The sequence below is a fragment of the Symphalangus syndactylus genome, chromosome 2, assembly GCF_028878055.3.
Source record: "Symphalangus syndactylus isolate Jambi chromosome 2, NHGRI_mSymSyn1-v2.1_pri, whole genome shotgun sequence".
NCBI classification, from domain to species: Eukaryota; Metazoa; Chordata; class Mammalia; order Primates; family Hylobatidae; genus Symphalangus; species Symphalangus syndactylus.
In genome coordinates, this window is record NC_072424.2 from 105,366,244 (window position 1) to 105,389,138 (window position 22,895).

The 22,895-nt window shown below is 35.4% G+C and overlaps 1 protein-coding gene across 2 annotated transcripts in view; it reads left to right on the forward strand.

Annotated features, from left to right (window-relative positions):
• The window catches only part of C2H6orf58 (chromosome 2 C6orf58 homolog), a 259,668-nt gene extending 240,364 nt beyond the window's left edge, over window positions 1-19,304 (forward strand). Inside the window, exons 3-8 of one of the 2 annotated variants that reach the window (XM_055263499.2) lie at window positions 2,326-2,568; window positions 3,770-3,856; window positions 5,354-5,538; window positions 6,267-6,367; window positions 17,479-17,717; window positions 18,966-19,304. In XM_055263499.2, the coding sequence (XP_055119474.2) occupies window positions 2,412-2,568; window positions 3,770-3,856; window positions 5,354-5,538; window positions 6,267-6,367; window positions 17,479-17,717; window positions 18,966-19,045 (849 nt within the window). In that variant the 5' untranslated portion in view covers window positions 2,326-2,411 and the 3' untranslated portion in view covers window positions 19,046-19,304. Of the gene's footprint in view, window positions 1-2,267; window positions 2,569-3,769; window positions 3,857-5,353; window positions 5,539-6,266; window positions 6,368-17,478; window positions 17,718-18,965 lie in introns of those variants that run through there. The other variant, XM_055263493.2, reaches the window with a different exon arrangement.
• Window positions 19,305-22,895: the final 3,591 nt, after the last annotated feature.

Genomic DNA, 22,895 nt, shown 5'->3' on the forward strand with positions numbered 1-22,895 from the left:
TGTACTCTTACTTTTTTCCCACTGTATATGGGATTCCAATAACTACCCCACCAGTGGATATAGAAGCAGTCTAGATCTTGTTCCAGTATAGCTCCTCTTTAAATTCTCATTTGTATTTTGGTCTTCATTTAAAATCTTTCTCTAATATAGTTCAATATTTTTGTTTTATTTAATGTGTAACTGGTCACACTATTACATCAATGACTGTGGTGTGTTACTTTAATTTTTGGGGGCTTATAATAATCTTCTAATATCTGTTATGGAAAGTTTCCTTTCACTATTATTATCCATTATTATTAGAGTTTTTCTATTTTCTTCATAATTTATTTTTTAGGCAAATTTTAGCCTCAGTTCTAAAAATCTTTCCAGAAAGTACATCTAAAAATCCTGTTAATATTTCTCATTTATTGTACAAATTTATAAATTAACATGTTGATAATGTTGAGTCTATTGATAAACATTGTATGACTTTAAAACTGTCCAACTTTTTTTGTAGTCTTAGAGATTTTTCCAAACAGATCTACCATAATTATACATTTATATGTTGGCCCTTTTGTTGACATTAAAATGAGGACTTTTCTTCCATTTTCACCTATTATATTTCCCAATTGCTTTTATATATAAAAGCTATTGATTTATATATAGTAATTTAGTTCTTAACCACTTTAGTAAATTTTTTCTTTGTAGTTGCCCTTCTAGTTTATTCTCTTATGTTTTCTGAACACTGTCATATCAGCTATAAAAAAAAGTACTAGCACATCTTCATTCTCAATTTTATACCTCTAATTTATTTATCTTTACTAACTTTATTGTTTGGTATCCTCAAAGAAAAGTTAAATGATTATAATGCTGGTGGTCATTTTTATTGTATTTCTGACCTTAAAGGGAGTGCTCTTAAGATTTCTCCTTTGAGAACAATCTGGCATTTGGTTTTAGAGTAACACATCTTACAGTACATATTCATGTATTTATTCTTATAAACATTTAATATATTTTAAAATTTCCAGAACGATTGTGTTCTTGATCTATAATAGCAATTCCTACCATTCCCTCTTATATTAATATATCTGGAAAATTTATTAATTATCAAATGGCTATTGGTAAATGATATGACAGGAAAAAAGAGTGGAATCGTGCTGTAGGATGTTTAATGTGGACCATGCCAGGAACAAGCAGTATCATTGACCTACTGTGAAGCATAGGGATCTAATTGTGTGAATAATTGAGATTTTCAGATGCATTACCTATTAATAAGGCAAGAATTTTGACTATGTGTGAATAAAACTTCAATAACAGTGGTTGAAGCAAGAGACCAGGGTGTTTCTTGCTCAGGTAAAACTCAGATATAGGAATTCAAGGACATCTCCTGACTCCACAGCCCTCTGGGACTCAAGCCACCTCCAGCTTTGCATTCTGTCATCCCTAAGATAGCGCCTTGCGTTTAGGGGTCAGAATTGAATTTCAATCATCACATCAATAATCCAAGCCACAATATGGAGGAAGGGAGGAGGAATTGACATGTGCCCTTCATTTTAGTACATGTTCCAGAAATTGTGGACACTATTTCTGTTTATGTCTCTGTGGTCCACACTTAGTCACATGGTTGCTTGTGCAAAGCAAATTGGAAATTTAGCCTTAATTCTGGGAGACCATATTCCCAGCTAAAATTCTATGATTCTTTTACTAATAAAGAATGAAAAATAGATATTAAGAATTAACTAGCAGGTTTTTTTCCAGCAGGCTGACTTTCATTATTGAATTGAGCTAGTTGGATATTCTTTAAGCTTCTTTCTTGAAGCAGAAAGTTGTATTACAACTGGATCACATATGTTTTTTAGTACACATTTGCAGATTATTATAAATCCTAGTATTTCCATCTTCAGCTATTTATTATTTTCCATGAAATATGTTAAAATATTTTTATGAGAGGGAAGCATTCTAAAGCCATTTGTGATGTATTTTGTAACCACAATGTAGCCTGGGAAACTTCTGGAAGGTTTTTGTTGATGAATAGTTTTATCTAATACGTTATAAACGAGCCTAACCTTGTATTTAGGTTCTGACACAGTATTCTGACACTGGAGAGGCTGGAAAATTTAATTGTCCTGAATGTTAGCTAATACATCAATTTCTTCTACATTTTCACCCTATCCAGGAAAACAAAAAAGCAAAGTGTTGATATGCTGTGAGGTAAGCAAATATCATGACTTCCTCTTCCATTCTCCAATAAAAGCCCTGCTACAATCTCAATCCCCAGCTCTGGCACAATGGCTTTTTTTCCTTCCTGGGTTTGTGTACTAGTTGGTTCCTTTTCTGCTTCCTTAGCAGAGATCTCCAATCTCTCAGATATAGAGCCCCCTCTGTGGAAGGAGAGTCCTGGTCAGCTCAGTGACTACAGGGTGGAGAACAGCATGTACATTATTAATCCCTGGGTATACCTTGAGAGAATGGGGATGTATAAAATCATATTGAACCAGACAGCCAGGTATTTTGCAAAATTTGCACCAGAAAATGAACAAAATATTTTATGGGGATTGCCTCTGCAGTATGGCTGGCAATACAGGACAGGTAAGAATGACTCTTGTTTTCATTGTAATGATCTACCAATAGACCTATGAAGTATTTGGGAAATTGGACTCTGTATATATCCTACTGTGTTTTTAAAAATTGATTCTTTATCTTGTTCTCTTTTCCCTTATAATCATTGTTTTTCTACCCATCCTTCTCCTTATCCACAAATCCTTTTTTGTGGGTTGTGTGTTATTATTAGAAACTTCAATGAGGCATAAGACATAGTTATCAACTATGAAAAGACATCACATCTCATCTATTGAGCATTTCACAAATATTTGTTGAAATTCTACTAAGTGCCACACTGCTTTCTAAGCAATGAGATGAACAAAACAGTCAAGGGGATATACAAAGTGATGTCAAATTAGTTTGAATTTCTTAAAGTTCTAATTATGATATGAGGTTATAAAGAAGCGTCACATTGTTCATGAAGATCTTTCTCTATAAAATGTTTGCTTCCTCTTGGAAATAAGGTACCTTATAGTGTATAGACAGAAGTTACATTTTGGGATAAAATGTGCATGAATTGAAAGATACTTTTGTTCTGGTTGATAGAAGCTCATGAGAAAGAGTGGTGCCTGTTGCCCATTCCCAACTGATAACACAGCCAATAAAGAAACTATTGTGTGTGAGAGAGAGGGTAAGAAAAGAGCAATTTCATTTGGAAGAAAAACGATGATTATTTTCTAATATTTACATAATGCATATTACAGGTGAAACACTTTTGGTGCTTTTTCTTACCTCACATCACAACCTTATAATGTAGTTAATATTATTATCCCCATGTCATAGATGAGAAAACTAAGGCATTAGAGGTTATTTAGATAAAGTCAAGCTAGTAAGCGGTGGAGCAGGGGTTTGTTTTGACTCTCAATCATCTCTTTTCATCTGTATGCATATTGCTTCATAGTTTCGATTACAAGGTAGAGGAGGAAATAGAAGAGAGAATCCTTACAAAAGCAAATAATATTTAGGACCTATAATTCAAAAGTAGAAAACTGTGTTGTTGTTAAGGAAAAGAAAAGAAATTTATTAGAAACTAAAAAATAAAAGATAAAGAATGATGGGAATACAAACACATATCATTCAGAAATAAATGCTTTTGTATCTACAAGCAAAATCTATGTGGTTAAACAATAGTTACAGCCAGTTTCAAAATGTGTATAAGAAATACAACTGTGCATCCTCTCTCCTCCAGGCAGATTAGCTGATCCAACCCGAAGGACAAACTGTGGCTATGAATCTGGAGATCATATGTGCATCTCTGTGGACAGTTGGTGGGCTGGTATGTTCGTTTAAGTGGCAAAACAGATATTAACCTTTCCTGAAAGAAAGCATTCAAACCTAAAATCTTAGGGACAGAGACAGAACTAAAACAATCCTGTTCCTATTTTAAAAAGGAATCTATTTCACCGTGTACCTTATGGCCTTTAGGTCACATTAAGGGATTTAACAGCCACAATGTCAATAATGATTCCTTAGGACATATCCAGCTTTTCACAGAAGGAGGAAAACAAGGTTCTGCAAAAGCAGTGGCCTCTGAGGGGCCAGCTCTGGTAGTTAGGTGGGAGGTCCAGTTGATGACAAAGAATCTCCAGAATAAGTAACGATGAGAAGTGACACACCAAGACAAATGATGTTTTTCATTTTGCTCAGACCAGATGTGGTTAATATTGAAACCCATAAACATGCCAGAGATTAATGCCTACTGCAATTCATTATACCAATCAGTAATCTCAGGCTTTAATCATATACTTAATGCTAAAATAACCAGAAGGTATTTTCTAATTCTTTCATTTAATTTTATGCTTTAGTAATGAAAACAATTTATACCTCAAATCCTTAGAGGTATTTCCCAGTAGTTAGAAACATGGCCACATTAAATTTCACTTTTTCAGAGCAACACACATCATATGTATCCTTAAGCATTTTCCTCTTACTACCCCTAGTTGTTCTTTTAAAAGATTCACAAATAGTAGTGGCCACAGATCTAGAATTCAGAGTTTGTTATTCTTAGATTGGTTTAGTAGTTTGGAGGATTAGCCTGCTACACTGTGGCATAGGATTCCATTCACAAATGCCTGTCTAGGATGAAATATTCTACATCACTGATTTCTAGTGGAAATCAGTATAAGCCTAATATCCAACAAATGAAAATGTCTGAGTCTGCTGGAATAGGTTATATATAGGTAAAATTTTTTAAAATGTGAAAATAGTCTTGATTGTCAGTCTAATTATCCAATGATCTATTGTCAAAACTTACCCAAAATTTGTGCTTTAAAGGATAAAATAAGATAAAAATTTAGTGATATCATGGTTACAAATTAAACTTATGTGTATAAAATAGAAAACATTCATTTACCAAAGCTATAATCATGTTAAAATATTTTAGGTAAAAATACAAGTACAATTCACAATAAAACCATAATGAGAGGTTTTGTACCATTTTGTGGAAAAGTTGATAGCTTTCTTCCATTTTTACTTAATGCTTTGAAAAATTAATATTATGATATCCATTAAAATTACTTTTTGTTTTAAAATATAGTTGACTACTTTAGCCAATATGTTATATATTTATGACTATAGGGTTATTAACAGAAATGCAATCAAAGTTATATATTTGACCCTTAGGAGGATTTTTGTTCAATATTTTTGTCCTGATGTTTAGCTTTTATCATGTTTCTGGGTCTGTGAAATTTTTTATGACTTATGCCTTCCTTAAAAATATCCTCTTTGAAATTTGTTAGTGCTTGTAGTAATAATAAATCTTTTGTTCTTACAGATTTGAATTATTTTCTGTCTTCATTACCCTTTCTTGCTGCGGTTGATTCTGGTATAATGGGGATATCATCAGACCAAGTCAGGCTTTTGCCCCCACCCAAGAATGAGAGGAAGTTTTGTTATGATGTTTCTAGCTGTCGTTCATCCTTCCCTGAGACAATGAACAAGTGGAACACCTTTTACCAGGTTCCTTCTTTATACTCTTAGGAGATAGGAAGAGAGTTTATTTTGTCATATAATATCGTCCAGGATTTTTTTGTGCATTGCATAATATGTTCCCTAGTATGCAAATGTAAATTGCTATGCATGATATATTAATAATATATTGTAGAGTGTTATAAGTCATTAACACCTACTGCCTCAATACAGCATTAACATAAATCTATCCATTCTTCTTGCCTCAAATACATTATACAAAAATGGTGAGCATACAGGATATTTTGCTGAATGGTTAATAGGCTATTCTGATTAATTGAATCTTGATGTCCACTAGGATATTGGAAGAAATTTGACTAAAATCAATGAAGAAAAGATAAATTTACTAGTATGTTAGTAGATTATTGCATTAGTTTAGATCTAATGAAACATTTTAAGAAGAAATTTTACTCACGATTTTATGGTACTTTTAACAGTGTTAATAGGAAAAAATAAAGACCTGATCAGTATGAAATATAAACTCTGAAAATACTTCAAGTTCAATCCTTATAGATGCATATGCCATTATTAAAACTAATGAATATTTTTGTGTTCTTTAAAGAATGTTAGGCATTAAGGCCATATATATACTTTTTCTTAGAAATAAAATTCTTCTTTTATGTACAATATTGCTAAAATATATCTGAACATGACTAAATTTCAGGGATAAGGGTTGTATAGTTGCTCAAATATTAATAAATTTGACCTCTTTACCTTAGTATTTGCAGTCACCTTTTAGTAAGTTTGATGATCTGTTGAAGTACTTATGGGCTGCACACACTTCAACCTTGGCAGATAATATCAAAAGTTTTGAAGACAGGTAAGAATGAATCTTTAAAGTATCTTTATCTGATATGATAAATAATTTTGGGCATTATTTATATATTTTTATTCTTCTTCTAGAGTGTTTTTCAATCTTTATATTAAATAATAAGCCTAACCATTGGAGATTATAGTGAGGATGTGTAAATATTTTAACATGATCAGGCTTAGAAAAGTGTTTTATGAAGAAGGGGAAAATTTTGAGAAAAAAAGCCTTTCATGAAAAAACAAACAAGCAACAGGCAACACATTTTCCTAATTGCAGAAAACAAAATAAAATATAAATATGTAGATGACCTTTATTATTTAATCATAGACACTGTTACAAGACAAACTACAGATAAGATAAATGTAGCAGAATTCACTTAAGCAATGAATGATTCATAAATCAGCATCATCCTGAACAAGTAGAGGTTCAGAGAGCTTCACCCAGTGATGTGGGCAGGCAGTATTTATAGACAGAAAAAGAAAGTGACATATAGAAACACCTTGATTGGTTACAGCTCAGATTTGCCTTATTTGGACATAGTGTGATGAGAAATTTGCCTTACATAGGCATGGTTTGATCAGTTGGCAGCCTGCGATTGGCTGAAGCTCAGCTGCTATGATTGGCTGAGACTCATATTTGTTACAAGAAAATACTCTGAAGTTCGGTTGCAGTTTGTTTACAAACTACATTAAGTTGCAGTTTGCTACATATAGTGGCAATTTTAGGCCAACTTAATTTAACAATTCCCCACCTTTTGGTCTGCCTCTCAATTTTGAGAGGTTGACCAAAACCTTGGGCATTGACACCACTCTCTGTCACTTTCATCGTTGGTATCAGTATGGAATTCACAGTTCACAAATCAGGACAGTTGACTGGTTATTTATGTTCTCTTTATGTTTTCATTATTCTAATTTTAAAGAGACCATTTGACATAGAATGAATAGCTGCATAAGAGGATTTAAGACTCTGGGGAGGTTAAGGTGCACCAGGGAGACTATTATGATGGCTGTCAGGAGGCTGATACTAAGAGACTGAAGGAACCTCCCTGAACTGAACCAACATAAATCAAATATATAAATAATAAGCCAGAAGAAAAATCTACTTGTTTTAACCAATTAGCTTGTTTGTTGATTTCTTACAACTGAGCTCCTACCCTACATGAATTTACTTAAGTACAGCAGGGAGTGTTAGCTAGCGCACATATTCCTCCCTAAAGGTAGTCAAAGCAATCCAGTTACCTAATATACCTTTAGCAAGAAAATCTAAAGAAGTTTGCTGGACAATTATAGCCTTTGCAGTAGAGTCAGCTGTAGTAACTAATGTATGAGACATATTTCTAAGCACAACCTCCTTTACATTTATACAAAGCCAGGGGAGGAATTTTCTACCCAACAATACCCATTAAGAAGAATTCATATCTGCTGGTAAATTCCTCTTTATTCCGTAGTTCAAATTAAGAGTTGCAGACCAATATACAGTTTCCAATTAGTTATGGAGTGACAGGAGTACTCTTGGAATCCCTTAATTGCCAGTGGCTCCTTATTTTGTAATTATTGAGACATGGATTTGCCCATATATATGGTTGGTTGTTAAATCCTCCACAAATAAAAATATATTTTGGAAGAACCCTACAGATAGTCTCCTGTGTGAGATGCCTTGTGCATTGTGAGTCAGCATTAGTAATATTTGTCTAAGGCCTCATTTTTTAATCATTGTATGGTTAGAAGATACTAACAACTAAAGGATTAGGGTTATAAATTTGCCTACAAACGTCGAATTATCTTCCTTTTGTTTTTCAAATTCAATTCTGGCTTAATTTAACTACCAAACTCTCATTATAGGTTTTGCCTACTGTTAGATTTAAACAGGCAATCTGAATATTTGAGTCTAAAAGTCTAGCTGTTTAGAAAGAACTAGATGTTGCACATGGAATATCAATGAAATTTCTTATGGGGTGAACCAGAGCAGAGTATCTCTAAGATCATGTGAGGATTTAGGTTTAACATGACATATGCAATACTCAGTTAAGTTCCATGTAGAAGTAATTGAGTATGAAATCTTCATTATCACATTATATTGCCATGTATAAACAGAAAAGAAACATGGGTCAAAAAGGAAAAGGAGAAAAGACTTCATGTTGACAGAGGAGAAAAGACTTTATTCATGATCTTGGGAAAGCTGTCTAGATCAAGGATGCCATCTTCTTCTGGGGAAAAAAAATGTTCCTAGTAAGCTTTACCTGGAGGTCTCCAATGGATGTACAGTCCCAGGGGTCTGGAGGGGCTCTCTCGAGTTGAGAAACGTGGATCCAAGACTCAAATCTCTGAAGTTGTGCTGCAAAAAAGAGCTTGGTGTGGTCCCTTCTGATGGAGTTCAAGGGCAGTCTTTCTTTGGTGTCGTTTCCGAAAGAACTGATCTCTAGGTTCTAGATCATGGAAGATCTGGTTGTTATCAGCTGGTGGGCCGCAAAGGGCTTCTTTTATCTGGTGAAAATATGCTTTGGCAAAATGCACTGAAGCCTCACAATTTTGAGTCATATCAGAGTTTAGAAGAACATGAGATATATGAGATTTTATTATTAGAGACATAGGCCTTCCAAAAACTACTCCATAAAGAGTCTTTTTATGAAATCTGTCTTTTCCTATAGGAGTGGATTTGATTGCTATCAATCAGTAGGACCTTTGACCAACACAATCCAACAAATTCTATTAACTTTGTCTAATGCCATTGTGTTTGTAATACCTTTCTAAACTGTTTTATAACTTTTCTGGTAAAATGAGTGCCTATATTGCTAGAGATGTTTCCAGGAATGCCCTATAAGGACATTTTCTAATAACCTTTTCACTATTGTTGTAGCATTGGCCTTCCCACATAGAAAAGCACTTATAAAACCAGGAAATATGCACTGAAGTTGGCAATTGAATTAAATATGTCTGTAGGTGTTCAAATGATCCAGCATGTGCCAAAAATGTATCACTTGAGGTTTTTATTGCCTTACCAGCATTATCAGTTTAACAAACCAAATATTAGTGATAAGGCATTTCAGAATAGTCACTCCACCAATATTTTCCTCATAATTTGGATTATTTTATCTCTTCCATGATGAGTATAGAGCTTTTAATAATGGAAGCTTTTAGGACCCAGGAAGGACTAGGAGGCCATCTGTGCTTTCCATGAGTCCATATTTAACATTGAATTTATATTTTTTTAAATGTCAGTTTTGGCTGGCACACCCAGCACTTTGGGATGCCAGCACAGGCAGATCACGAGGTCAGGAGTTCGAGACCAGCCTGGCCAATATGGGAAACCCCATCTCTACTAAAAATACAGAAATTAGCCAGGCGTGGTGGTGCGGGCCTGTAGTACCAGCTACTTGGGAGGCTGAGGCAGAAGAATTGCTTGAACCCGGGAGGCAGAGGTTGTAGTGAGCTGAGATTGCGCCACTGCACTCCAGAGACTGGGGACTGGGTGACAGAGTGAGACTACATCTCCAAAAAAAAAAAAAAAAAAAAAAAAAATCAGTTTTGTATTTCCAAATCAGGTTAATAGCTTGCTTATTAAATAGGTTATCATAGGTAATTTGACTTGAGTCAATCTCATGATATTTGTTCAAACTGCTTATCTAAACAATTTCAGTTCTGGCTGACATAGCATGAAAATCTGCCAAAGCATTTTCTTAGTAACCAATTAATTCTTCTTCTACTTGATGTTGGGTTAGATGTTTTATGAATCAATCAGTCTCTTCATAACAGTTCTGGGAATTCTCATTTGGTCCAATGGGATGGTCAGATTTCTAGGAATTTCATAAAATTTCTGGAACACATATTAATAACACATCCATACAAATACAACTTAAAGAAGGTTTAACATTACTTATTATTTGACAAGGCTTTCCATATTATTTATCAAATAGGCCCAATTACTTTAACATCTCTCTTTTTATAAGGACGGATATCCTTTTGAGATGTTCCAAAGGCCCATCTGCAAAGCCCCAAAATTAATTTAAGGTCAATAAAAATACTTGATTTAGAATTTGATTTTTTGGAAGCTTGTCAAAAATATAAAATGTTTAAAATACTTGATCAAAATAGGATCACAGATCAGTTGGAAATAATAGTCATTCATTTTAATCAGAGTGATAATTTAAAGACTTTAAAGGCAAATACAGAAAAATTACATAGTTATAGAAAAACCTTCGATCTTTTATAGAGAGGACTCAGTCGTTTAAACGATCAAAAAACCTAATGAAGACAACATGAAGCATAGGAAATTATCTTAGTAAAATGCGGAATCTTTGTTTTCTAGGACAATTACTTCAAGGGTAAAGAAAAACTTTTCGCAATGTCCTACTAAAAACAGACTAATACTCCAAGAAAACCTTGCCTTAACACAGGGAAACAAATTCTAGTTTTGCATCAGTGTACCTTTGATATTAATGCTCAATTTTTAGAAAACGTATAAACAATTCTCTTCTAATTTTAGCCAACTTGATCAACACAAAATTTTTTTTCACAAGATTTGTCTTTCATACACCTTTTATAACTTTCTTATACATTCAGTTTTTGTCCTATACTTCTTCTCTTCTCATTTTGGAACAACCGGTCATTCTATACCAGGATAAAATTTGCTCTTCTTTTTCTTGAACAAAACAAAACATCCTCATATATTATAGCTTTTCTTACCAAAAGCACATTTTACCTGCCTACTTGCATATAGCTTTGTTTTCCTTATTTCTAGTGATTTCAATTATATATAATTAAGAATCTTAACTCTTATTAACCTTAATTTCCAGTGAACACTAGGAAACAAGCAATTGTGAACTGTTGTACCAGTAATCTGTAGACTGATAAATCTATGAATTATACTTTCTAGAAGCATGTGTTTTCTCATGGTAAATTTGTCAGTGTGGCACAAAATATGTTTATTAACAGCTCCAAATACCTTTGGTCCCTCTGCGATAAAAAACTGTAGAAGAGGCAAAATATTATCTCTATTGAAGACTAAGCTTTAATTTTTTTAATCTTGCTCAAATTCCTACCTAAGGGGTCTGGGGAGTCATGCCCTACAAACCATAAATTCTCATCAGATGGGTTTTATTTAACCCTATATATCATTACTTACTTTCCAATCTGACTATGGCATATGTGACAAAGAAGAAAATCAAAATATTTTGCCCCAAAACATGTTTCTTTGACATATTTTGAAATGGCCTTGCAAAGCTGTCCTTCTTGGGGGAAATTTGTGTTTGTAAAGAATCTCTGTTAACATAGCTAGATCTTTTTCTTCCAGGCCCTCCCAATCCTGAAGAGATTAACTGAGAGTCTAGCACTTTTTAAAGGTCTGAATAGGAAATATTTGTCATCTATTTTCTCTAAAGCAGCCTCTATGAGACTTCAAAAGTACCGTAGTCACCACACTCTTCTATCTTAACCTGAACATTTTCATTAATCCCAGGTCTTTAGACAAACTCAAACAATTGTCGACCAGAAAATGTTTAAATTTTCCTATAGCCTGGATCCACCCCCACCCCCGTATTTCGAATCCTCCCGCCTTTCTGGACCAAACAAATGTATTTCTCAAAGGTATTTGATTGATGTCTCATTCCTGTCTCATATTTTCTTGTTACAATATGTGGTCTCTGCCACACCACTCTGCTCCTCTACCACTGGAGTTTGGGGTTTTTATGGGTATGGGATGGGGGACCTGCAGGGCCAGAGTAGTTTTGGAAAAAGCAACATTTGGGTAGGAAAGCAGAGATGTGAAGTTCTCATTTAGGGCCATGGGCCCAGGCTTACTGGTGAGGACTTTGCTGGGGAACTGCCCTCTTCTATCCAGTATTTCCCTGCCTGCTGTTCATATCATTATGATTTTATTCTAAAAGTTTTAGACATGTGCCAGGTACAGTAATACAAGCTCATTAATTTATTAAAGAATATCTGGATCCAAAATTGTCTTTTTCTGGCCAATGAAGCAAGACTATCTGCCCATATGGCCAAAACCCTCCTTTATGTGTGTGTGTATGTGTGTGTGTGTGTGTGTGTGTGAGAGAGAGAGAGAGAGAGAAGAAAAAGATAAAACTTTTAGAAATGTTCACTTACAAATTTCCAAATAGTTCCTTTTTTTTTTTCCTTAGCTCTCTCTAAATTTGCATTTCCAAAGGAATGTCTCTTACTTAAGGTCAGGTAGAAAATTTACATTTCAGAGGTAAAGAGCTTAGACTTCAAGTTTAAATAACATCATTTGCCTCAACAGAGAAATAAGGGTATAGGTAAAGGCCCAGTTAAGATACAATGGCCAGGAAAAGTACCTTAAACAAAGGCAAGGCTTGTTATGTAGATTTAAACCAAGGCCTTTTTCATTGTAACAGTTTCTAGTGACCTAGTCCTCCTTTTGTTCCCAGTGTAGAAAAGGAGACAGTCTTACAAATTAAGATTTTCCTTATAGATGTAATTTTTTCTTACTACACAAGAATTTTTTTATGCCTGTACTCAGCACAGAAACTTCTAATCTTATAGTCACAGATTAATTAATCTTTTAGGTTAGTGTGTTTTCACAATTGAATGACAGACCAATAAGTAGTTGTTGTTTTTCCAAGAGTTTTTGGGGTATAGCAAAGATTATGACAGCAAGAAAGAGGTAAACAGAATTGGCAGCGCGTGTAATGAGCAGGGGTTTTAGAAGCAAGGTTTCAGTTCACTGAGAAGCCACCATGGGAGAAGCAGGGTCAAACTGAAAAAACAGAGAGGGCTAATTCTTACAAATGTTTTTCTGAAAATGGTCAAAGTGTCAATTAGACAGGATTGAACACAGGGACTTTTCAGATTTGATATGAACCCCCTCCTCCCCCCAAATCCACCATTCATAGATTTTCTTTCTGAGGGAATGGTTGATTATTATGCCAAAAGTGAAGCCTTTGTGGTTTCTTCTGGTGGGGAAACAGTACAGACAAAGGGAGTGGATTCATCAGATGGCTGGTGTAAAAATAGACAATTTTTTTTCTCCAATGGCTTGGCTGTTTACAATAAAAGCAGACATCCAAATTCACAAGTTTCTTTAGTTTGGGCCTCCCTTGGTTTGGGTTTCAAAATAGGTATGAATAAGTCTTTTTTGTCCCTGGAGCTGTTGTAATTATGAAGACAATCACCTGTTTGCATTTTGTAAGGAGTTTCCTCACTGTGGCCACTGTAATTGTAAGTTACCTTTGGGAAGATTCACCCATTTCTCTAGAAAAGCATAGCTTCTGGATCCATAGTTCTTTTTTTTTTTTTAAACATTAAATTGCTGAAGTTCCAGATGGAGGAGTTCCAGAATCTTTGGATCCAGATGAACTCATTGATTTCCTATGTTTTGGTAACCAGACCTACCTTCTGAACGCAGTCCAGTTTCTGTCCGACCCAGTCAGACACCTGAGGCTTCCCTATAGGACCCACTCCTGTTTCTGTCATGACTTTTAAATATGGTCCAGATCAAAAAAATGCTCAGATGAATTCAAAGAGCTTAAAACGCATGTTCATGGAGCTTGAATCTAAGAAAGAACACACGCACACCCCAGTTGCTGTAAGAGATGAATGTGCACAGTGAGCCCTAGAAAGGACCTTTGCTTGGTCACTTGGTGCTTCTGGGGGTTGCTGGAGGTGTATTTTGTTTTGGTGTCTCACATTCATCTTAAAGGCTTTCCTCTGGTATCTGGTAATACTTGACTGTCTACTCAAATTTAAAAAGAAGCACTTAGAAGTTCTGACTGAGTGAGTGGAAGTTTTCTACTAAGAACATACCTCTAGAGTAATCTTGCTGGGTTGTTTAGGTAATCTTTTAACTATCGACACTGTTGTAGAAAAAAAAAAATGGTTTTTTGTCACACGACCAGGAAAAGTCAGGCACACAGATGCTTCGAAGGGTGAGGGGAATGGAATTTATGGGGCAAAAAGGAAAAAAGAAAAATAATTCTCAGCAAACCAAGAGAGAGTCCTGCTAGCAGGTTTCCTACTTCACAGTTTGAACTCTAGCTGAAAAGAGCAGGCTCCTCCCCTGTGTAAGGTGCAAATTCCCTGTGGCTCCACTCCATGCTGCCAGTGAGCGAGCGGGCATGCTCAGACAAGGCCCTGGGCAGGTTTCCTCATCTGCACAAAAGCATCTGATGTAAACACTTGTGGGGCAGGTTGGAGGATCTCTGGGGTCCCCTTTTTATCTGCCTAGGCATTTGGCTGTCTCAACACTATGGTTCCAATAACTTCAAGTCTTTTCTCTTGAGCTCACCCAGTTTCCAGAAGAGACACTTTCAGTCACCTGCTTCAGAAGTGAAGGCCTGGCTGTTAGTATTATTGAAGTCAAGAGAGGAGGAAGAAGCAAGGGGAGAGTGTCTTTGCATTCAGTATATCATTTACACTTATATCCTGTTTCCAAGGTGGTGTTCCTACCTTCAACCATGTTTAGTTCACACAGTTCAAGGACCCTCTGTTGTACCCTTTCCAGGGCGAGGAGTGGCAGTTACCTACTATTTGAAATCTGGAAGGAAATCTTTGTATATGATTGCTTCTTTAAAGTCTTTTAATCTCCCTGATTTTAGCAATCTCCTTTTACCCAGAAGATATTACTCAGACTTAAATCGAGGATAATTCTACAAAGTATATCAGCATTATTTTTCTATTTTCGTCTCTGTTTACTTAGAATTTAGTTTTCTTGATTCTCTTAAATCTTTTCAATTAGTTCTTTTCAATTTTCAGCTTCCAAAATCTTGTTGTTCTCCGCGTGTTCTGATTTTATTTCTTCTGTCATTTTTATGGAGATTTGGTAGGTTGCAAAAGTACAAGTATTTGTTAAAAACAGCATTTTTACTAAAAAACTCTTTTACCTAAAAATTCCCTTCTATTGTCTCTTTAATTGGGATCAGTTCAGAATATAATAAAATATTGTGTTATGGATAAATTTATAAATAGAGGCACTATTAAGAAAGCTAAAGATACATGTTTTCTATTAATTCACCTCACTGAAAGTTTAATAACAGTTCCTCAGGCAATTTGAATATTTTCAAAGCCTTATATTGGCGAAAGGTAAATCTTTTAATATGATTATTATGGAAGATTTCAAATGCCAGCTTATGTGCTCTGATTTGTTAATCTACCTGTTTATGAGGTCTCTGGTTTGTCAAGGTCTATGAATTCGTATTACAAGATTCAAGGCTAATGATTGTTCCTTGAAATGAAGTAATAATGTACAAATTAAGATGTTTTGCTTTGAAGTTCCACAGACCTGAGTTTTAAATCCTGGCTCATTTGACCTAGGAGTTCAAACAAGGAGAAACTCAATTTTCTTATTTTTAAAATAGCAGTAACAATAGTACATGCCACATAGGGCAATTTTGAGGATTAATTAAGAAATCCATAAGTTATGCTTAACGTACTGCTGGCATATGAGAAATATTCAATATAAAGTAACTATTATCACCATGACAAAAGGCAGTAGTAAAGAACATGAGTTTTAAAGGCAGATTGACAGGGTTTAAAACAGGGCCCTGCAATTTACTATGTGTGTGGCCCTGAGTTAAGTTAGCTTTGTTTGAAAGAAAGCAGTCCAATCAACAATCACTAAACCTCAGTGTTGTACAACTGTGTTTATTGTTCAGTTTTCTGGGGTTTAGATACGCAGCTCTGCTGATCTTTCCTGGGTTCACTCTCATGTTGGCCGATTTTGATTGGCTCCAGCAGGGATAACTGGGGAAGCTCAGCTCTGTTCCCCATCTCATTCTACATCAAACAAGCCTGGTTGTTTTCCATAGTGCTGGCAGAATTGCCAGAAAGAATAACCAAATTGTGAAAATGCATTTCAAGTTTATGCTATGTCAAAATAGTTAATATTGTATTTTTTAAGTCAAGTTACATGACTGAGTCAGGAGTGGGAATTTCTGCCTATCACCTAATGTAGGAAGAACTGGTAATGAAAGTTACATAGCAGAAGACAGAATTGTAGGGACTCGTGAAGAACTGGGGCCATGGTTGCAATCTATTACATGCTGTGTATAGGAGTCAAACAGACAACAGGTATTATCTGGGTTATGTTATAGTTTGTTATAGTTTAATCTCAACAAGCATAATGCAAGTACCTTCTGTTTAATGCATCTTTTCTATGTTGCTGTCAAAATAAAATCAGATAATCGAATTTCTAGACATTATAATAGAATATAACTAGAGAAAAAAATCTTCAAATTTGTGGATGATATGGTGTTATGGTAATATAGAAGAGAAGAAAGTGGTAGATTCCACCTCAGGTGGGCTGGAATGCCCTTCACCTTTGTGAAAAAGATAATATCTATGATGAGACTTGAAACAGAACGTACCTGGTGAACCACATAGTGATTACACAATGTCTCAGGGAGAACAAGTCTGTTTGCAAAACTACAAGTTGTTTAGCATGCTTAGACAGCTCATAGAAACAGAAGATGTGACTTTTATAGTTCTAAAACTACTGAATATAACTTTAATCTTTCCATTGTAATTATTTGTCCCCATTTCTTAGGAGAAACTAAACTTTCTCACCTATTATGGGGACAAATAGTTACAGAGGCTTTTCTAATAATTACAGAGTCTTTTCTAACAACTACAGAGGATGTTTTTCTACCCGAGGCTTCCTGTGGTAGAAAAATGCCAATTATTTACAATTTAGATAGTAAAAATCAGACATCTATTTTTCTAGAAATCTCAATGTTTCTGGGATCCCCTGGCTTTAAGAAATCAACAGTTTCACAAAGGATATTTGAGTCTAGCAAAAATTTTGCTTTAGACTTTTGATATTTATCTGTACATTGGCAAAGAGTATAATTTAAAAATGCCTTACTTTTGGTTATTAGGTGGTATTCAAGTATAATGTGCTGAACTAAAGAAGATAAAATGCAATGTAAAATGTAAACAATTAGTGAGATGATTCTTCCTAGATTTAGAATTTTAATGAGCCATCTTCACATCTCCTGAGGGATGGAATAAAGTCATCACAATATCAAACCTATTTTCTAAATTATAAAATTATGAATTTAGTTTGTTGGCAAGAACCAATATTTTCTGAAGGCAATGAGCTTGAAATTCTGAGGTGACTAATTATAATTAAATACTTTTCTGTTTGTCTTTTAGATATGATTATTATTCTAAAGCAGAGGCACATTTTGAGAGAAATTGGGTACTGGCTGTGGATCATTTAGCTGCAGTCCTCTTTCCTACAACCTTGATTAGATCATATAAGTTCCAGAAGGGCATGCCACCGCGAATTCTTCTTAATACTGATGTAGCCCCTTTCATCAGTGACTTTACTGCTTTTCAGAATGTAGTCCTGGTTCTTCTAAATATGCTTGGCAATGTGGATAAATCTATAGGTAAGAACGTTAAAAGGATACTTTTAAAAATCAGTATTATGTTGAACAAATAGAGGAAGAAATAATAATTAAATCAGTGATATAAACATTACAGCACTCCAAAAATAAAGTTAAGATTTCCCGTGGGTATCCATTCTATTCCTTTAGCAATAATCACTCTTGATATATAGAACCATTTAATGAGCACACATTTTAATCTTCTTACTCATGGCCTGTCCTTTCATCTGGAGACCATGTTGAAACTTGAAGTTGGCAAACCAACTGAAACACTTTTTTGTTTTGTTCTACATACCAATATATATTCCTTATTTTGCTCATCAGATCATTTTTTTTCAAAAAAAAAACTTTCTACTTTGCTCTTAAATTTAAAGAAAATGAAGACATTGCAAAAGAAAACCTGCCATGATTAATGAAATTACTAGCAGTTTTGCTTACTTCAGTTCCCTTGATCCGATACGATTAGTCATGCAAGAAGGGTTTTATTCTAGCCCTTCAAATGCTGGATCTTCTAGTGAGGTAAAAAAAAAAACAGAGAATTCTTTATCTACCAGTTTGAAAGTGACTATATCATTCCGATTTGCCATACATGCACTGAAGCATTGAGCCAAACTTAAAACATAATTATATTATTAATGTTTTTCAAAGCAAAACATCAAGTCTGAAAGATAAAAATGGAGTAAACTAAACATGAATAAATTAAACCTATGTTTTAAAAAAACCTCTGCATCAGTTAGAGTAACAAAAATATCCAAACACTTTATAGACTTCATACAATTGAAGTTTTTCCTTTGGTTCTAGTGCAGCATTCTCTGTCAGTAGGCAGCTTCCCTTCACACAATGAGTAGCAGACCAAGTCTTCTTTATTCTGTGAAAATTTTTCTTGGAGCTTTTTCCCAAAAATGAGTTGATCCAACTTATTCTGTTTAATAGATGTATAGTGTTATTATTAGTTATTGCCAATAACATAACAATGACATTTTATATATATTTTTTCTTGCATAATTTATTATTTTACCACCAAATTCATAGAAAGAACATGAAGTAAAGTTGATAAGTCAGATATTGCCAAATGGTATTGCCAATAATGCAATGAATGACATACCATGTTTACTTTTCTTTGTATAATTTATTATTTTACCACTAAATTAGTAGAAAGGAAATGAAATAAAATTATGGGCCATATATTGCCAAAAGGTAGTTTAAAAAATTTGCAAGAGTTTACATGTAATTATTTTGTATCTTTTACAGGTTATCTTTGCACAGAAAAATCTAATGTATATAGAGGTCATTCGGAATCTAGCTCTAGAAGTTATGGAAATAATTCCTGAAACATTTAACTTGAAACTTCAGGAAATGATTAATGAATTAAAAATGAAAAACTCGAACTTGACAATCAGTAATTTCAAAAAATTAATGTCATCATGACCATGTAGTTTATTATTTCTGATGTTTTTGATTTATGCTTATTTGTTAAGATCTTGTACATGTATTAAAAACTTAGATGCATTCAAATTAAAATAATTATTTTGCTCATGATTTTAAAATTCATTAATAATTAAAATGTTTAAGATAAAAGGATATTGCATTATGCTACCAAAAAATAACTGAGAAATTAACAAACATATTAAACTTGTGTAGCTCTTTTGTTGTTATCCTATCATCAAATTTCATGACATTTAGCCTAATATATATTGCTGATTTATAACCAAAATCCAGATCATTTTGAAATAAAATACTGACAGGCAGTTTAAATTTTTAAAATTCATAAAACTGAACTGGAAAATAGAATACACTAACTCATGTGTCAGTTTTCTGTGTGTTTTTGCTGACCACAAGTTTACCGCAATTATACGATAGAGTTCCCCTCCTTTCACCCACACTTGATAATGAATTCATTATATATAAAATATATAATTAATAAGTGAGAATACACTGGCCAGGAGGTGGTGATTTCTAGAGCTGACATGAAGCTTTCATATAAAGGTTTTCCCGGGGCCTCATTCACAGACTAAATCTACCCACTAACTGTTGGAAAATGAAATTGGACAAATTGGTTTGAATATACAGGTACTGGATTAGGAAAGATGTAGTTTAAATCTCAGCAATGGCTGGGCATGCTGGTTCATGCATGTAATCCCAGCACTTTGGGAGGCTAAGGCGGGCAGATCACTTGAGGTCAGGAGTTTGAGACCAGCCTGGCCAACATGGTGAAATTCCATCTCCACTAAAAATACAAAAATTAGCTGGGCATGGTGGTGTGTGCCTGTAATCCTGGCTACTTGGGAGGTTGAGGGAGAAGAATCGCTTGAGCCCTGGAGGCAGAGGTTGCAGTGAGCCAAGATAGCACCATTGCACTCCAGCCTGGGCAACAGAGTGACTCTGTCTCAAAAACAAACAAACAAAAAACTCAACTCTGGTTTGCCAGTTGAGTTGACCTTGGGCCATTTTTCTAGCACTGTCTGTGCTTCAGTTTACTTATTGTTAGAATTAAGATTATAAAACCTACCTTGCTAGATTATTTTGGGGAGTCAATAAAAACATAAATACAACAGTGGCTCGAGTTGTAGAAAAAAACTGGGTTCCTGTCACATGACCAGGAAAGATTAAGCTTGCAGACACTTTGAAGGGGGAGGGGGAATGGAATTTACTGGGTGAAAAGGAAAAAACTCAGCAAAACAGAGGGGTTCCTGTTAACAGACCCCCATCTCACACATTGAATCCCAGGTTACCACACAGGAAAAGGAGAGGCCAGGCTCCTACCCCCTGCAAACAGTATGAACTTCCCAAGGCTCTACCCCATCCCCCTAGAGCTCAGGCCGATTGGAGATTCTCCAGGACCAGCAGTCTGATTTTTCAGCCTTTGAGCTGTTTTAGGCTTGAGGGTGGGGCTTCACCAGGGAAACCCTTGGCTGCTTCCATCTGTATCATTCCCCCCTCTAAAGAAGTACCTCTAACTGCCCTTAGAATAAGGATAAGGATAAGGATAAGGATAAGGATAAGGATAAGGATAAGGATAAGGATAAGAAGGATAAGGATAAGGATAAAGACAGATCTTCACTGCTTCCTGCTGACAGGGGGCGCTATTTTAGGGAAATAGCAGTCAGAGCTCCCTCAGAGACCTTTCTAAGGGTTCCTGGCAAAAGGAGCCATAGACAAAGGCTTTGGTTGCATGATGGTTTGGAGTGAAGGTGAGAAGAGACAAACTGGGATATTAGAAAACATATATAGAAATGGAATAAGTGAGGGGTAAGGACAGTTCAAAAATCCTGAGGCCTTCTACCAGTTTGCACAAGGAGAGGGGTGCCAAAAGCCTGACCGGTAAAAAAAACTTTTACCCTTTTGTCAGCATGTTAGGCTTCTGGGTTCCCTTCCCCGGAGCTGAATTCTAAGCCAACCAGTTTAAGGTTTGGGAAATTAACTCTTCTCATTTTGGAGGATGCATCTGAGGGGAGTGTCCTGTAGTTTGGAGACACAATTATCTATCAGTGAAAGGGATAGACAAAAATAAAGGAAAGAAGAAGAAATTTTTTCAGAGGAGTCCCAGGGCTTCAGGATGCATCCAAAAGGGGTACAGACTAAAGATGAATGACTACTCTCTAGAAAGAGGGGAGCAGGTGTCCCTGGTTCCTTTCTCTTCCTAGCAAATACCCAGGGCACATGAAGAGGGAAAATGAGGCTTTCCTATTTCTTTCCTCTGTCCTTGTGCTCCCGAGTCTTGGTGACCACAACAGGGTGCCACCCATGGGTGTTAAAGTGGCTTTCAACCATGTTAACAGAGGGGCCTAGGGGATGGGAGTGTCTGCTCTTACCCACGTATGACCTATCATCCCTGCTCTCAGTAGCCTTGAATTCCCTAGACCTCGTTTATGCCATGGATATTAGCGTGACCTTTATCCATGGAATGAGAAGCTAGGCTTAATTGGCGGGAATCAGTCACGCTCACCTGTATTGTGCCTTTTAACCTCTGTTATCATCTGTTTCTGGATCCCTTAGATCCAGTTTTCTATTTTAAGGCTTTGATCCAAAGCTTAGAATTGAGTTTGGGACAAAAATGTGTCTTGTGGGGGTTGCAAGGATTCCTTATCATAAGCCGAATGCTAAAGTGAAGCTGTGGAATTGAATCTTCCTCCAGCAAGGGAGAGAAAAGGATATCTTGTGACATGCCCAGATAACTGGTGGCTATAGTTATGCTTGCTAAGATTTCAGTGCATTGTGCTTGGCTTTGGTTAGCTCCCTTTGTCTTACTTTCCCAAAAAGGAATCCTCTGGGTTATGGGCACCCTATTCATTCCCATCACCTGGCAGGATTTGCAGGATAATTGCTCATAACTAGAATATTGATCCTTATTTTCTATTACCCATTCCCTTTTGTTTCTTCTGAGCTGCAGCTGGAGATCACTGGTTGGTTCACAAGAACAAGCAGGGTTAGTCTAAAATGTAGGCAAAAACTAATGAGCTAATGAGTTTAGAATTTATGACAAATATATGATAAGTTTCGAAACATAATTTCTCTCTCTCCAGTCATTTTTGTTAAAAAAAAAAAATCATGAAAGGACTGAGTTGTTTGCAAAATAGTCTTTAGTCTTATACTTCCCCTGACTATTTGCACAAAGTGCAGCAAGAATAATTATCTCTAAATAGGCATTTTAGATTGGCTTTGATGGGACTCTGTTCCACAAGGAATGTCAGATAAGACCTTTTAAAGCGAAGCACAGACATGGATTTGTATCTTCAAATACCTGTGATTTGGGTGATCCTCTTCCCTTAAGGTCCCAAGATAAACCTGGAACTCCTGGGTCTGTTAGAAAGTGACATTCTTTACTGACCACAGGTCAGGAACCCTATACAAGGACTGTGGAGAGAAGAGTATGAGGCCAGTTTTTCCCAAGGGGCTTTTATCAGCTTGACTCTTTAAAGGGAAGCATACCCTTCCAGTCAAAACCTTAATAAAACAACCAGTTTTTCCAATTGCATCCTGTTGCAAAAGAAAATGAATTCTTATTGCACTGATGCAAACAACTATATTGCTATGAGTTAAGAATATTCACAACTAGTTTGCAGATTATAGAGGAAAAGGGCAGAGAGAAACAAACATGCTCCAAGTTTTGTTCACAGGAATGTATACTGGACTCTGAAAAAGAAAACAAGGATCAGCAGTATTACAAGCAAATGTCAAAAA